The 18,409-nt window shown below is 28.0% G+C and overlaps 2 protein-coding genes across 11 annotated transcripts in view; one reads left to right on the plus strand and one right to left on the minus strand.

The window, feature by feature from the left end:
• The window catches only part of LOC111689361 (serine-rich adhesin for platelets), a 56,815-nt gene extending 39,876 nt beyond the window's left edge, over window positions 1-16,939 (minus strand). For all 4 annotated transcript variants that reach the window (XM_046956237.1, XM_046956240.1, XM_046956239.1 and 1 more), the window contains exon 1: window positions 16,510-16,939. In XM_046956237.1, the coding sequence (XP_046812193.1) occupies window positions 16,510-16,939 (430 nt within the window). The remainder of the gene's footprint in view (window positions 1-16,509) is intronic.
• LOC111689200 (maltase 2-like) overlaps window positions 1-18,409 on the plus strand; it is a 64,537-nt gene that overhangs the window by 13,292 nt on the left and 32,836 nt on the right. For 2 of the 7 annotated variants that reach the window (XM_046956231.1, XM_046956233.1), the window contains exons 4-9: window positions 1-38; window positions 1,572-1,958; window positions 2,018-2,364; window positions 2,552-2,692; window positions 8,942-9,037; window positions 9,103-10,385. The exon at window positions 1-38 is cut by the window's left edge and continues 250 nt beyond it. In XM_046956231.1, coding sequence (XP_046812187.1) covers window positions 1-38; window positions 1,572-1,958; window positions 2,018-2,364; window positions 2,552-2,692; window positions 8,942-9,037; window positions 9,103-9,229 — 1,136 coding nt within the window. In that variant the 3' untranslated portion in view covers window positions 9,230-10,385. Of the gene's footprint in view, window positions 39-1,571; window positions 1,959-2,017; window positions 2,365-2,551; window positions 2,693-2,861; window positions 3,180-8,941; window positions 9,038-9,102; window positions 10,387-16,554; window positions 16,607-18,409 lie in introns of those variants that run through there. The other 5 variants (XM_046956232.1, XM_046956230.1, XM_046956236.1 and 2 more) reach the window with 5 other exon arrangements.

The raw sequence follows: 18,409 nt of genomic DNA on the forward strand, positions 1-18,409 counted from the left end.
CATACGAATATACTAAACACATTCACACCAAAGATTTGGTAAATTATATATATATATATATATTTATATATATACTTCCACATTAGGGTGTCCCGTTGACCACTTCTTAAGAGGAATACCCCTAAAACAATTTTTTAAAAGGTTCTCAGTTCCCGGCCTGTAATTGAAAACCTTTAGCTCAAAATTACGGGTTTTTCGAGACCCATTTCCAAAAAAATCATCATTCAAAAATTAAACTTAGGTCAGGATTTTCAATAATATAGGGAACTGAGGACCATCCCAAAAAAATATATTTTATTTTTCTTGTGTTCAGTACATTAATACGCATCGATTGAGTGGTATTCCTACATAAAATTCTTAGAAAGGATGTTCCTTGGGACACTCTATTCAACATTGAGATACAAGCGTCCACAACTTAAAAGAGTGTTCTTTGCATGTCCTGGTCCATCAACATTTTTTGTAGTTAACTATGTTCATAAATTTGCTACTTATAGCCATGAACAAAAATGTAGAAGAAATTCCCTTTGCGATTCTGATCATTAATTTAACGTTTTTTGGACTTTATATGTTCACCATTTTGGTTCTTTGTGATAAGAGTAACCAGTGTCCCAAAATTTTTTTTTAAATTTTACTCGATTTAGAGCGTTATTTTGAGTTCACAGCTCCAGTAAACGGTTATTTCCAAAGGAAAATACATTATTTATTAGAATTTGATGTCACTACATGCTAAAGAGGATAATATCCTGCGATATCCTTTGAAAACACTTTTTCCATTTTGAATCAAAAATGATCAATATACGTCAAAATAAAGAATTTGGTGAAGTCGTATCCATAAAAAATTCAGCGGTTTAGTTTTATGCGTTAAAGGGTTAGTGTCATTAATTAAAAACCATTCGATAAAATCAAGGTGATTAGGGATTAAAATAAAATTAAACCTCCAAAGTTGTTTTGAATACTCAATTAGTTAATTTTTTTTTGCTAGTTTAAGCGCCCAATGGAGGTGGTTTAAACTTAAGCAAAAACTGCAAAAGTGTAAACAATTGATGCATAAAAAATTAAAACTATTTTTATTAAAATAAATCAATAAATTTCAATAAATAATGTTTACTTAAAGTATTATAAGTTTGTGATGGTTCTAATGTACAAATGTAATACACCAACCTTAAAGTATACCAATTTTAATGAATTAATGTGCTGTTTCTAGATACCGAGCGAATAGTTTGAGTACAAATTTTACTTGTATTTTGTTATTGTAACAAAAACAAAATACAAGTAAAACTTTAACTCAAACTACTCACACGTTATCTAGAAACAACATATAAGACATGTCCGTAATTTTTAAGATATCATAAAATTTGGAACATACGTGATTTCAGGTAATTTTCGCAAGCGGTCCTTGTATGAGGGATAGATAGATTATGAACCAATTTTTGCAATCTTTAACTTTTAAACACATTTTTATAGAATTTTATCTTTGAACACTTTATGTATTTTTTTAGAAGATCTGTATTAGTTATTTTTTATTTTATACATAGACGAATAAAACACTATTTACACATTAATTTTTCAAGCCCGAAGTATATGACATGCTATACCACTGGCGTGCTTTATTAGATGATTACTCTCAAGCTCATGGTGGCGCCGCTCGCATTATGATGACTGAAGCCTATGCGGATTTGAAATTTTTAATGGACTATTATGAGAACAAAGAAGGAGCCAAAGGACCTCAATTTCCCTTTAACTTCTTGTTGTTAACAGATCTTAATGATAAATCAGATGCCAGAGATTTTGTGTTTAACATACAGAAATGGTTGACATATATGCCGAAACATCACACAGCAAATTGGGTTATGGGTAACCATGATAATCCACGTATAGCTTCCAGATTTAGTAGAAATATTGTCGACGCAATTAATATGCTGATTATGACTCTGCCAGGTGTGGCGGTTACATATAATGTAGGTATTAAGTTTAATTTATAATAAAATAATATATAATTCAAAATAATTATCAAAAGGGCGAGGAAATTGGCATGGAAGATTATCGTGATATTAGTTGGTTGGATACCGTTGATCCACCTGCACGTAACGCTGGACCGGATAATTATAAACTGGTCTCACGTGATCCAGAACGTACACCTTTTCAATGGAGTGCAGATAAAAATGGCGGCTTTTCAAATGCCGACAAAACTTGGTTACCAGTTCACCCAAATTATAAACAATTAAATTTGGAATTACAAATGGCCGCAGAAAAGAGCCATTATAAGATTTATAAAGATTTGGTCCAAATGCGGAAATTAGAAGTTTTAAAACAAGGACGTACACGTTTGGAGGTTATAAATCGTAATGTTTTTGCAGTAATAAGGTAAGAAAGTAGTGAATTAATTAAAATATTGAACCAATTACAAAGATTAAAAACCGTTAAAAATTGTATGCGACTCTCAGGAACATGACTAGAAAATTTTAAGAATATTATTCATATTTTTTTTACAAAATTTAATATGTAATTGCATCTTTATTACTGCTGTTTTAAAATTAATTCCTCTTTAAAGATTTTTAAAAGGCCATACATCTATTATAACTATTATGAATGTGGGATCTGAGGAGGAGGTTGTCGATTTGGATGAAGTACTAGATGACATTAAACAATTGACAGTGCTAATATCTGGAGTAAATTCTATTTATGATAAAGGGTAAGTATATGAGTTTTTTATTCTTATCTTATATTAAACGCCTTTTTCTTTGTCTCCCTTGTGAATCAATTGATTTGTTGAATTAATTTGCTTAATTTATTATTATTGTTGTTATGCTTTTGTTTGTATTATTGCGTTTTATCTTTATATTTTCTCGACAAATAAATAGGATTGTTATAGCAGCGAATGAATTTATAAATTTTATTATGGCACCCCAGGAAGCTGTTGTTTGCATGATTGAATGAACCAAACAATCCACCATCAAAAGTAATTCCCAACTCATACGATAAACCGTACAAATATTTGTTCTCTTACTAAGTATAAAATGTTTATCAAATGTTTTTAATACTAAAATAATTGTAGTTCAAATAAACACAATTTAATTAATATAACAAAATAATCTTTCAATACTAACTAATTAAATGTAAAGCGGTATATTGAATTTCTATAGAGTTTAAATATTAAATAAATGTAATTGTTCAATTGACACAACATTTTTTTAGTATGTGTTTTGTAGTTGTTTTCGTGCTAAAATAAAGAAGAGTAAGAGCCTTTTTAATATAATTTCCCTAGGGAGTTTTATCTAACATTAAAATACTTGGCACGCAAAATATTTAAATTATAGATGAAGAAAATTATTTGAAATATTTAGCCTTTCTATACGTAGAAATTTTCAAACACCTCCAAAATCTTGATATACATTTAAAAACGGATTTTCGTACTTTTAGGCATTTAAAAGCAGGGTTGGTAACCAGAGACAGAAAATAATTATTATCTATGAAATTTTTGCTTAAAAAAACAGTATGAAAGAATCGCCATAGAAATGTTTTGAATGTACCAAAATATTTCCCGAACCTTTTTAATTAATTTCTTCAATAAACTTTTTTCTTGATTTTTATAATAAAAATTTAAAATAAAATTTTTGATTTTTATTCTATTTATTTCAATAAAAAATTATTTATGATTTTTTTTTAATAATACTCACTTAGTAATTTTCAATTTTCTAATCTAATTTCTGCAAATTTGTTCGATTATATCAGTGGTAAAGAAATTTTACCAATTTTCTTTTAATCTCTGTTTAATCCCGATAATTTTTACTGTCTTTTAAAGGTAAATATCGCACAATGAGTTTTATAATTAATTTCAAAAAATAAAAATCATTGTCTGATTTTTATTTGTGCCTTATGGTTTAAAAATTATTTGTTGTTTTTATTATTAATTTTTGTTTGAAAAAATTCTCAGTAATTTTTACGAAAAATATAAAAAATACAAATCAAAAGCAATTTGTATTTTCTGAGAAATGAAGTACAAACCAAATAAAATTTTTAATTTAAATTTTTTTAAATAAAAATAATAACAGTTACTGTCTCTGTTGGTAACCGTTTGAAAAAGATGATAAGTGTTTTAGAATTATTTTTATTTTGGCATATTTCGGTATATAGGATATACAATTATGTATATTTCGCTATTCAGCATACTAGAACCATTTTCGAAATTGTAGTAAGTAAATTTCAGAAGTGGTTCTATATATATATTTCGACAATTAATTTAATATACGTCGTAGTGATTTTTGGAATGGAGCCTTCAATGTAATTCTACCATAGTTCTATCATAATGCAAAAATTTTGGAATGATTTATTAGATATAAACTTATTTACATTGAATATAAGTCCCGAATTCTGGATTTACGAAGTATAAGCTTAGTCTTCAATATTATCTAATATACATATGTATGATGTTTATGTTACCTGCAGAGATACGTGTGAATTTCATCACCAAATATTTTTTGGATTTTAGCTTTGAAAAGTTTACCAAGCTGCATGTATGGATGTTAGGTTCGTTTACACATTTTTTACTAGTTTTACAATTTGTTATTTTTCTATATTTTCCGTATTGTATATACAAAAATGTGCTTTAACATAGATAGATTTCATTTTTAAAAGATTTATAAAGCGGAAACTACATATCGTCACCGGAAATGCAAAAAGATGTAACAACCAAAAATTTTTAAATCGACTTTTGGATTAGAGCTGGTCTACTGTATCAAAATACATGATTTCGCCAATTCTTAGAACTCTATAGTCAAAAACTCTGAATTTATTAACATGAAATTCAAAAGGTCAAAGATTTAGTAATTTCCACAAGTCAGGATGTCTTGAAATGAAACTTAATAGACAATGTCTGACGGTACAGTCATATTCACTTATAAACTTATTAACATTTTTAAAAGTATTGTTTTTTTGTTTGTTGAACTTGAACAGAAAAAAATTTTCAGGTTTTTAACTTTAAAGTGTATAAAAGTGTACTTACATATTATTCCAAAATAAGAAGAAACATGTTTTATGTTTTGCTAGTTTTATTACACCCAGCAAAATATTTACTTACTCGGTATATATATATATATATATATATATATATATATATATATATATAATATATATATATATATATATATATATATATATATTATATATATATATATATATATATATATATATATATAATATATATATATATATATATATATATATATAATATATATATATATATATATATATATATATATATATATATATATATATATATATATAATATATATATATAATATATATATATATATATATATATATATATATTATATATATATATATATATAATAATAATAATATTATTCTTTACTTAGTAATGAGTGAAATAATTACATTACCTACGATACTCATTACCAAATTTTTTTTAATATTTTACTGGGCACTTCTAATTCTTTCATTTTCCTCTTTATATACCACAAATATTTGTTATTATTGCAATTAAAGTTTATTTTCTCTTTTTTTTTGCTGCATTAAAAAAAGTAATTAAAAACTCATGAGGTTTTTATGTTGTATTTCGTTACACTTCATTTGCAAATCCATTACAACTGCGTTGTATTTTGGAAGAATATAACAGCAAAAAACATTATTTTGATTTTTTTCTCCTTGTGATTGCATGTTTTGTGTCAATTTTCGTTGCCAAAACAATATACAGTGAATCAATTAAGTAATTTGCATATGTAAAATTTTAAGAAAAAACTTTATCTGAACAATTATTTTTAGAAAAATAAAGCAATTTGTTTGTTGTATTTTTTAAATAATATCTTAAATTTCAAATTTCTACTATAAAAAGTAAATTCGTGATATTAATTAACGAGATTTCTGATAAAATGTGAACGTATTGTTAATTTTTTAGGTCAATAAAGTATTTTGCTTTTCTAAGTTTTTTTGTTCATTTTTTAATATTTCTGCATTATTTTATAAAATTTAATATTTTTTGTAGTGGAAAGACTTAATTTTTACTTTTCTTTACCGATTTATTATCATATATAAGAATTTATTAATATTTGACTTAACATGAGATCTATCGTTTCTTTGATTAAATTTTGAAAATAATAAGTAATTTTGAATTGGATACATGATATATTAGATAATCAATGAATTTGGGCCTAGAAAAATATTTAATGAGGTATAAATCTATATATTATAACAAAAATAATCTGGGTTTTTGGTCATTTTGTATTGATAAACAAAAACTACATTACGGAAACCCCATCTATTTGGGGAGTACTGTATAAATTTTATTTAGAATTGTAGAATATTGATTCATATTCAATAAATCTAGCCACTCTAAGTATGGGGACATCACCATATACCACTAAAAAACTATTACATGCCAAAATCTTGATGTTAAACCTCATATTTTAAATGCTTTATTTTATGAATAAGATACAGTAGGCGTATTTGGATCTGGATAGTTATTCTTGATTTGGGTTATAAATATATATAAAAGTGTATTTATTAGCTGAAAAAATATTGCTTTTGTTGACCATAGGGTATGATAACCACCACTATTAGAAAATATTTAAATTAGGTATTTTTATTGTACTACACGACAGTACACTTTGCATTTGTTCCAAGCAACCTAAGGTCTTTTTATACTTTATTGACGTGCAAATTCTGATGAAAAATAATAAAATGCAACAATAAATGCACCAAAAATTTTTATATTAAATTTTTTTCTTGGCTTTCCCATTTTACACAATTTCTATTTTTAATTGGAAAACATAAATTTACTTTTACTTGTTTTTTCGAATTTTATTTATGAATAAAAAACAAAATTCTTTTAAAAAAAGGTAGGATAAAAACATAGTTGATTTGCTGTATGTATAATATAACATTGGAGTATAACTTCCTTTGACGGGTAAAATACCATAAAATTACCTTAAGTGGATATATATTTTTTATGGGAATACCAGTGCTTGGAAGTTTTGTGGTTGTTTAAAAGAAAATTAACAAATAATTACATTTTACGCCGAACACATAAGATTAACCATATTATGTTTAATATGTAACCATAATATGGTTACATGAAGACATGTGACTACTTGTAACCATAATATGGTTACTTGAAACAATAATATGATTGCTTGAAGCCATTATATGATTACATGAAACCATAATGTGGTTGCTTGAAACTATTATTACTATATTATGATGAAATATTCGGACTATATTTAATAATAATAATATGATAGGTTATTATACTAATAATGATCATAATATGTTTTAAATTTAACCATAATTCTAACCATAATATATGGCTCTTAGATTATGGTTACCACAACTATATTTTTTATATGCGTGTGGCTAAAATATATGAATATAAAAAATAAAAAAAATGCGAGTATAGTGATAAAATGTGATATAAGTAAGAAAGTTTCTCGCAAGCTAAAATCTCTCTACCAAATTTCATATGTATCGGTTCATAATTGACCCTACCCCCTATATAAGGTCACCTTCAGAAAATTACTTGAGCGATCATTACTGGCTTAAAAATATGAGTTATGAAATACGGCTATGAAATTCGCTCCGAATTTCATGCGAAATGTGTCGGTAATTCACCATACCGTCATATAAGCTCCAATTATAAAATTACATTAATGCTAACTACTGGCATAAAAATGCGAGTACAGCTATGATATTCAATGGAAACATGTGTTATGTGAACCAAAATTGGTCTACAAAAAGTTATGAGTATATAATATAAACTTTATAAAATTTGCTGAAGAAAATTCCGAAAATTGCAGTACAGCGCTGAAAATCGACATTTATATGTAGTAACATAGTACTTCATTCCGAATTCAATGAGGACTGATCTATAACTGACCCTAGCCCCTATAAAAGGTTCCCTTCAGGAACGAGTTTTTTTTTAACGAAATCTATGTACAAAATTTTATGAGTATCGGTTCATAATTTACGCTTATAAAGGTCCTCTTCAGAAAATTACTCATACGCTCACGGTTTAAAAATTGAACTAAAATATTTGGTTTTTAAAAATTAATATTTTGTTAGTTTAAAAGAGCTCGGTCCATAATTGACTTAAACCATATTCCAAATATCACTCTGATGTTTATAGGGAATGCTCCTTTTACGGCATACGGTTTGATGGTGGGTATATAAGATTCGGCACAGTCGAATGAATGAATGTCGAAAGATTAACGTGAGCACTGCCTTTACGGCCTTATCTCACGGTGGTCTTTTTCATCCACTGGGTAGACTAGAGACGGTCTACCATGCGCCTCTGAATTCCTCAAAGAAAAACGCAGGTAGCAATTTTTGTACATTGATGTCCGGTCCATGTACAAGCACATTGTTGAAGTACTTGAGCTATCTAATATCTTGCCATAGCAGCCCCGTTGCGGAATGACAGGCCGCATTTGGAATTAATCCGCGTACCCCGACAAAGAAAAAAGCAATCACTGGTCTAAAGTCAATAGAAGGGGGTGACAAGTCCCAATGTTAGGTGAAATTATTACAAATGCAATCTCCATTTAGCATCAGTTCCATTCCCATGATCATAAAGATCGATTTACGGGATGACAGGCAACCATTGAATACTGAACTGACAATTGCCCAGCATATACTGGCGTCCCACTATACGAACGGTAAGAGATACCGATTGGGTTTAGGAATCCAGTATATATGCTGCTTTGTACATTAGAAGTGTTTATTGTGAATTTTTTAATGCATGAAAATCTTTGCCCTAATAATAAATAAGTAAAACAAAAATGTTTCTTTCTAAATTTCGTTTAAAAACGAAAAATATGTATTTCAATACGTATGAGTAATTTTAGAGCTTTTAAAATTACCTAGAATACGCATCAGCTATTTTATTTCAAACAACTTTTATGTGATATTTACTTGAAATGGTTTGGTTTAGATTTAAAATCTCTACCAACTCTGCTGCTGGCAAAAGTAACTTAACTCTAATGGCTCATCATGCCTTGGTGTGTCGTGTTCCATTTGGGTTTTCAGTGTAAGTTTTTAACTTTCTTTTCATTGCTTTTTCTGCACAAGTTTAAAATTTCCCTTTTTTTGCAGAGAACGTCGTGCTATTGTCAAATCTATTGTTAAAGCTGCGAATATCATATTAGTTGGCCTCCTAATGTACAATTTATGGAATAATAAATGGACTAAGTTGAATTTTAATAAAAAGGCAGCATTTTAATAAATAATACATTTTAATTTATATTCATAGATTTAAAAAAATATTAGATGAATTATATACATATATATGTAACAGCTCATGTTAGCTACTTACGTACGCGTGTACTCCAGATACCCCTTAAGTTAGTTAAGCATCTGTCAAGGAAATTATGTTTATGATTACAAATAGATATTGCTGACCCCGATCCCTTTCTTCGTAATTTAATTAGAGCACAAAAACATATTCTACAAAAATTACTCTAAGAAGTAGTAATGCCTTAATTATGACCATATAAATAAAGGATAATTTTTCTTCGGTCTCAGTAGCATTAAGAGAAAACCATTAAACATTTTATAAAATTAAATAGTTTTACATTTCTCTTATTTATGGCATAACAACAAGAAAAATATAAATATAATAATAATGGCAACAGCAGAAACAAAGGAATTCCGACAGAAAAACGACGACAAGAAAAATATTTAAAATAATATCACGTAAACTTTATGTAAATAGTAGCGAGCATAAAGTAAACAGTAGCGAGCATATAAATTGTAACGCCGGTTCATATGATCTTTAAATTTGCTTGTTTCACGAAAGGTTAAATGAAGTGTAATTTTTTTGGAAAATGTTTTACCAAGAAACCACATGTCAACAAAAACATGATCCGTTATTTTACGAAACGTAGCAACATTGGTCAAGGGAACAGTGGGTACGGCCTTATATGACAACGTGAGCAAATACACTTTATTTGGCTCCGATTACATAAATTTTTAGGCCATCTAGTAGCCTAGACAAATACATTGTCTTCTACAAGCAGTAATTTATGACGAATAATAATTTTGGTGTGATGAAAGAAGCTAGATTTTTGGTTCTGTAGCTCTATAGCTTAAATATTAGTTCTATTTTTATTAAATGATAACTAATAATTTTATAATAATCGCATTATATAATTTCTTCAAGAAAGTTTAATTAAACACACAAAAAAATATAAATTTGTTGTTATTTCATTGTGTTGATTTTTTGTGCTCGCTATTGTATGTTCGTAGAATCACAAGGACTTTTAAGTGACATAAAGATTAGTGAGGGTTGAATTAAAAAAATTTCTTGCCAAAAGTAGTATACATATTTTGATATAATAATTCCACTTTATATACTACACACATGTATTGTAAAACTAAATAAATACAAAAATTTTCAAAATTTGTCAAAATAACATTCCATGAAAGTTTCCAAAATTTCATATTGGTGTTTAAAATTTCTATAAAATAAAAAACAAAATTCAGCAGTTTTCTACTGTTAAAAAGCATTAAAAGAATTGTTTAAAATAAAAACACAAATGTTAAGAATTCGAAATGTCATCATAAAGCTTCAATAAGTTTTCACAGCAAGAGTACAACCCAGCGGAAGAAAAATGCTAGGCCATCTAATAGACACATTATTAAAAATGCGATACTCATTTCTCATTTCCCTATTGCAGAAGGCGAGTATTTATGCACTTTACTAGTTGCTTTGCAAAGCAATGCCAAACAAACAATTATAAAAATTTAAATATTTAATAAATATAACTTGTTTTTATTTTTATATATGAACTCTCCCTATAAAATTTATTTTGGTCCCTTTATTATAAAGCGCTACCTGAAAACAGGATAGTGTATTTTTACATTCCAAATAAAATTTAGTGTTCTGCTAAATTTTATTTTGTTCACGTAACGCTGCAGGAAATGAAGCGATAATTGTCTTAATGCCACTAGTACTATTACTAGGACAACAGACACTAGTACAAATTGGGATAGAGTTTATATGGAAAAATACTAGTACTAGCAGTTGAATGGCGCCACTTGTAGACTAATTTTTGTTTGACATGTTTTGGAATAAATTACTTTTTTAAATTATTAAAATATATCCCTTCAAATGAGAGAATAAATAGTGCATGCAAATTTAGGTCCAGTTGCAAGCAAATCCCTATGTAAGTAGGTACGTCTATTAAATATAAAAACTGCATTAAGTTTAATATTTGTTTTATCGTATAGCAAATGAAATGGAGATATGAAACTAAATGGAACCTTTGGACACAATAAAATCAGATAGAACCAGAATTTCTTCAAACTTTCATATTAAATTGTTAGGTAAATGTATTTACAACAGCAGGAGGATTGCAAAAGTGCAAAACCACCAATTATGACGACTTTTTTTGAATATTAGAATTAGTATCAAACCGGTTCTAAGGAACCCGATTGGGTTCAAGTGTACTAGTATCAGTTTAGAACTAATAGTACTAGTAATTCTTTTAACACACTCAATGTTAATTTGAGCATTATGATGGTATAGGAAAGTTTACAGTTGGGATCTAGTACAGGTGATTTTGATACTAGTTAAATACTAGTTTGGTACTAGTTCCATTTCCTGCAGGGAAAGTAGTCTTTTATAATTAAAAAAAGTATGAATGTATAGTCAAGCATGGCCGACCATATTATCAAGTCATTTGTGAAGGGGAGTATCTATGGGGCTAGGGTCAAATGAGGTCCGATCATTAGAAAAATCGGTAGTGTCATTTAGACTTAAATAAAACTAAGCTTTTCCAATTTTTGTTGAAACTGCAACATTTAACATTAACGAGGTGTATGGTTGTATGGGGGCAAAATAATAAACCGATTTCAATTATTTTCAATAGTGATTCTTAGCCGATTGGTATACTTTAAGGTGACCAATATTTTTAGGTGTTGTAAATATCAGCATAAACGCATAATACCCTCTCCACAAATACACATGTGACTCTTTAAAGCAAATTCCTTAAGTTCAATGTTGAATTTATTAATAATATAAGTGCTAATAACCCATGTTTCCGTAGGCTTTGTAGAATATCTGCACATTTATAATTTCGCATTGACTTTCTACAAAGCCTTCGACTGAAGATCTTCTAATATGACTTTACCTTATATACATTACATTATAGGTCTTATTATAAGCCTTCAGCAAAATATCCTTTAATAGGCCTACAAGGGAAGACCGTATAATAGGCGTTTTTATAGAGTAATGAAATTCTCTTCAGCTTTACCATTTTAAAAGAAAATTACCAGCATATTTAAATTTTTAAAAAAGGTTTGACTTAAAAAAAAAAAATAAAAGAAACTCGAAGGATTCTGTTTCTATTCAATATAAAACCGATGTTTTAAAATTAAGCATTCAACTAAAGATAATATAAGAAGTTGTAGGTCATAAATATTTGGACTTTAAAGCAAATTATTGTTTTATGTCATATGCAGAATCGGATGTACCTGTGTTGCCAGGAGCTTCAGAAATAAGAAGCTAAAACCACCATTAAAAAAGATCAGAAATGGCTAAAAGACTTAAAAAATAAGGCTAGAAAAAGGCTAAACGTTAGACCTTAAAAATATGTATGAAAACTGTCGTACATTCGCGACTATAAACCAATGATTTTCGAAAGGCCTAGAATGACACTAGATCCAAAACGACCAAATATCGCAGAATTTAAAAGAATTTATTAAATGTATTTATATCATAAAATATTTGTCATGTACTAAGAATAATTTTCTGAGCCAATTAAGCCTATTTGTTCAGACTTTAAAAACAGGATCAGTTAAATGTTTTGAACAAATAAATTTCATAACATTCACTTTAATTATAATCAGAAGTTATTAAAAATAAAAAATCCTATTCTTACAGAACTTTTTTGTTGATGTAATAAAAATTCGAAATGTTAGCTTGTTTACGGCTAAATAAGAGAGCGGAAAAAAGACTAGAAAAAGCCCGAAGCTAAAACATAAATAAAATAAAACATAAATGATAAATAAAAAGGCTTAATGTAGCTTTAAAAGAGCTAACCTGGTAACACTGATCAGGGCATATTCTATGTAAGCCTCATGTCATGGAGCGCAATGTGTTGAATTAGCGTCAAGTTGAATTTCTAAATCCATTCTTGTATAGGACCAAATACATGATTTTCATTAAGACAGGATTCATTGTATCTTAACTGCTTAAAATATAAAATTTTTAAAAAGTACAATATTGGAGTAGCTATGAGATACCATGCAGCCATTTCCTGGGCAAGAAATTATGTGGCAAATTTCATTAAATTATATCTAAAAGGTTTACATTGAGGGAAGGTCAATGGTCAATAGCAAAACCTGCAACTGCTTCTTTTTCCCGCTGGGAAGTCAACCTTAGATTCAGTCGGATTTATGTATATGTATTTTGATCTTCAGATTTCATTGGCATGCTTTTTATCGTATCTGTTTAATACCATTATAAACAAGTAAGAAAGTATAGTTGGGCATGTTAGACCATATAATACCCTTCACCGGTGTAAGTATAATGACTAAAAAAAGCATTTCATATAAGTAATACCAGTGTTTACAAAGGAATTATGGGGGACTTTATATGAGGGCTTGGCTCATATTACAGTTTGTAAAAGATTCAGTTCCACCAATTTACTTATCAAATATAATTTAATTTTGGCGTTTATAAACAAGAACATTGTTTTAGGTACAAGAATAACAACCAGTTAAATGATAAATGGAAGAGTAGAAAATTATTTAAAAATATTTGTATATGTATTAATAATAAGTTAAAAATTAGTCCATTCTGCATTCACCATTTTCATAATGTCTATAAGTGTTGAAAATGGGGGTAAAAATACAATCTTACGAAATAAAACAATTTCTTTGTTATTTATATCTGACGAATAAATTAAATATGATAGGAAAAAGTTATTGCCCACTTGTACGTACTTTTCTGTGAAAAGAAAAGATTTGTTGTGTCAGTTGTTCAGGTGTATTTCAGTACTTTAAAACCTGTCAATAACATAAAACAAATTTTAATTAAATTTTTAACAAACATTTATACATCTACATTTAAGTATTTAATGAAGAAACCATCCATGAAGGAGTCTATCAAAAAACAATTGTTCAATTCACAATCGATGTTGTAGTGTTGTACGCGTAGTATGTCAACAGCTGCTATAGTTTTAGCAATGTATACAACTTCTACGACAATTTTTTGTCGTGATTGTTTTAAGATTTGAGCATGTATATACATATATGTATTTCTATTTGGAAAGACTGTCTGCACTTAACGTCGCTAATTCTCATTTTCAAACAAGAGAGTAACTTGCAAAAAACTCATACACTCCAAAAACTTTTCAGGAATGCATAATAGTAAAATTACATAAAAAGGATATTTTTAATACTTTTTTAACATTTTTTACATTTTTTACTGTACCCTACGTAAACGAGTGAAGGAGTGAGACTGTCGCCACTTTACTGTTCACCAAGTAAGCAACGAGAGTGGACAGTCTTTATTTCACTGTTCTCTAGTAAACGGGAAAATATTTATTCCAATATTTATTTAAACTTGTAATAAAATTATTTTTTTTTATTTCAACCATATTAAAACGGTTAGTACCTGGGTAGTCGGTATGTGAAGTGGTTTGTTCGGGACTGTCCCTCCGAACTGCTGGCTGTGCTTTTGTTGTTGTATATGTATTGGCGGTGTTGTCAGAGTGGTGTGTGCGTTTTTAATATTTTTTTCGTTCTATTAATGTCCCTTCATGTTGTCTGGTGTCTCTTGCTGCTTTTTAAAGATTTTTTCGTTATTTAAGTTGTTTATGGTATTGTCAGTACGTAGGCGCCCAAATGTTTTAACCGCAATAAATGAATGGCTGTATTAAGAGTTTTAGCAAGGGTAGTAAGTATTTTAAAGAGTCGAAAAAGGGGAAAAACAAATTAAATTTAAATATACAGTCAAACTCGTTTATAGCGAACTATGTTTCAAGTCGAACTTGGTTACAACGAAATCTCGCTACAATTTTATTCAATTTTCTTTATTTTATAAGGAACTTCCAAAAGTACGTGTTAAAAATATACAGATTTGCTTGAAAAAACTCAAATTATCATTTATCATCTATAGCATTATAGTTCGTGGTGAGCTTTAGCCTGATCAGTTATTTTCCTCTATTTAACCATTCTGTTGCGAGTTTATAATACTTATTATTCTTAGGTATTTTACACAATCTTTCCATCCAGTTTCGTTGTCATCCTCATTTTCTAGTACCTCCGATGTTATAGTCCATGCGTGCTAAGTATCCTACCCATCCTATGCGTCTATAAAAAATTTACTCTTGCAGAAAATGAAACTTTACTTTTTATGTACTTGTTTTATAACTAACTTTGACTGGTCACACAGAGTTCTGTATAAACGAGATGGACTTTTATAATGAATGAATATGAAACCGTGTCTATATGTATAAATCTAGAAAACAGGGAACGGAAATGCTTGTTTTTTGTAAGTATAAGTAATTGTTTATGTGTTTGAATGTTTGTTGCAATAACTACAAAATTCAAGGACTTCTAAAAGGTTAAATTAGAAAAATATTAAACATATTTTAATTAAAAGTATATATACATTTTCGACAAATACAAATATTTTATTCTTTTTTTATGTTGAGTGAATATTGTGTCAAATATTTAACATTTTGTTTAGCGTGAAATTACCTACTTTTTATTTTATCTGACAGAATGCAGTCTAATATAATACACTTGCAATATATTTTATTTTATTTCATTTTATTTTCTTTTCTTTTTTTACTAAATATGTGTATTGTGTAATCATTTATTTTCTGCAGTTGAATATACTTCGTTCATTCATGTTTTTTCCATTCTGTATTTTTGAACATGTGAATCTTTTCTTTAAGCTACAGCATTACTTTCCTCTTTGCAAAACATAATCTGCAAGTGTTGAAGAAAAAATTGCCATAGATGTTTCAAAATGATAAATAACCTTTAAAATAGTAATGTTCCTTTTGTGGTCTCACTAAAAAACTAATTTTATGTACATTAGAGGTATCCAAAGAAATATCGATTTTCTTAGCTTGGGATTTTTTTCGTTAAAAATAATAGAAATTCATAATTTATCTGAAAAATATACACTGAAAACTTCTAACTTTAATTTGTAGTATTAGATTTACTCTATCTCGTACAGAAGAGGATTTTTGGATACCTCTAATGTATATACATATATGTTTATGTACATCATGGACATATTGAGAAGTGCTTTGTGGTATTACTTGCGTTATTCTTTTAAATTAGCTATGAATGGAAGTGTCAACTTAAATTTGTAGGATAATTCTGCTGATATATTTTATAAATTATAAAATAATTATATTTAACTAATAATATTTGAATGCATTTGAGTAATTTTGCACTAATCTAAGGTAGAATAGTGAAAACAAGAACAGTATAATTTAATTTTCGAAATTTTCTAATAAGATGCATCTGACAACTTACCTATAACATAGGAATAACCATCTAAAGTTAAAACACATTTTCTAGTTGTTGTACCACCCACCATACTCGGCAAACGCAATGATCTGCCCAAGCCTGGCTTGGTAAATGAACCTTGACCACTTGGACTGCTGTCGTCGTAATTAAAACTTTCTCTACGCTGGCAACCATCATTAACATTGAATTCATTACACAACTCTACATCCGTTTTTAAATCTGACTTTGTTGTAGTCATCACACCATCCGAAGAGTGATCACGTTGCGATCGTGTCTCCGAACCGCGAGAACGATTTCGCGATAAACGTTTATCCGAACCACGATTGAGCGATGAATCAGAACCACAGGAATCATTAAGACATTTTGTAGTTTGAATACCTTCTAGAGTTTGTGGCTTTTCACGCCGCGGTTTTATTGCATCAAATTTTTCATTCATTTTTTTAAACGTCGTAACATACGATAGGGAAGATTCGTCGTTTGAACGTAACCGATTAAATGCTTTTAAGTCTTATTTGAAATCCATGTTTTAAGCAACTTTCACATTAAAGTTATTTTTTGATACCAGCTGTCGCTACATACCTGATGAAGTTTTTGTTTGTATTTGTGTTTGATTTTAAAACTCACTTTTTATCGTATTTAATTTTAATTTATTTTATTCACAATATCTGTTTTAAAAATAATATAATAATAAATGTTTAAGAGAAAATAAATAACACAAATTATGGACTCTGTGTTTTCAAAAGTCAATTTTATATATTTTAATACCGTGGGATATTTTGAGATTTTTCAAAATTTAAATGATCGTTCACAAAAATTTCGTGGTAATAAAAGTCTTCTATAAACTTCTGAATTTCTAACACTTTCTCTTTACGTATGTGAAATTTAATTAGAAAATGGGAGAATTATTTGTGTCTTTCTTATTTCAATACCACCGATATAAAAAGATGTTGAAGAATGAACAAAAGAAAACCCATCCATACAAAATCAATATTTTATGAACACTTCTATTACATAGATGTATATAGACATTAAGATACCACATTCGGACATATGTATGTACTAATATCTACAAACATAGTTTGTAAACTATCTTACAGATTACTACTTAGTATAGGTTATTTTCTGTACATATTTGTCTGAATAAATACACAACACACACAATCCTCTTTAGTTGGAAAAAGAAAAATAAATATACATATGTACATATAAAAGATGCAAATATAGTTTTACTTTTGATGACTAGAAACCAGCAAACATTTAATTCTTGATTTCGGATTTTAAAGAAATATACAGAAATTGCATTTTCAAAAATTTATAATACAAAGGATTCTATCTCAAAATTCTATGGAAAAGGGGTAAACATATACTTCAAAGGTTTTATATTTTATTAGCTTTGAAACTCTTTTGCAGAACTGTAGATAAGTATAATATATACATTGTAAAATCTAAAACAATATAGTTGAAATTGAAAATGTTTTATAGTTAAGGATATTTTTCGTATAAGCCAATCATTCACTAGATTATTTATTTTTAAAGTTCTTATGTATGTCTTCAGATGAATATTAATTAAATAAACTGAACTTGTTCAACAAAAAAATCCTGCTTCCAGGTAAACGTGTACACAGGAGATTTATCCATGTGTACAAATGTACCTACAATTTAAAACACAATGGCAATGATTTTAGAAAACTATCTTTTATATTTACTTTATGAAAAAGTTTGTAAATTAAATTAAATAAACTATTTAAACTATTTATATATATTTTCTCTGTTGACATATAGTAAGAAACACACACATATTTTGTGTGTTTGAAAAGAGGTTTAGGAATTATATAAATATTTTGACATTTTATGCCATTTAACTATGGACAACAATAAATACATTGATATGTTAACGTTGTAGTTT

Source organism: Lucilia cuprina, chromosome 2, assembly GCF_022045245.1.
Source record: "Lucilia cuprina isolate Lc7/37 chromosome 2, ASM2204524v1, whole genome shotgun sequence".
In the NCBI taxonomy this organism is placed as follows: Eukaryota; Metazoa; Arthropoda; class Insecta; order Diptera; family Calliphoridae; genus Lucilia; species Lucilia cuprina.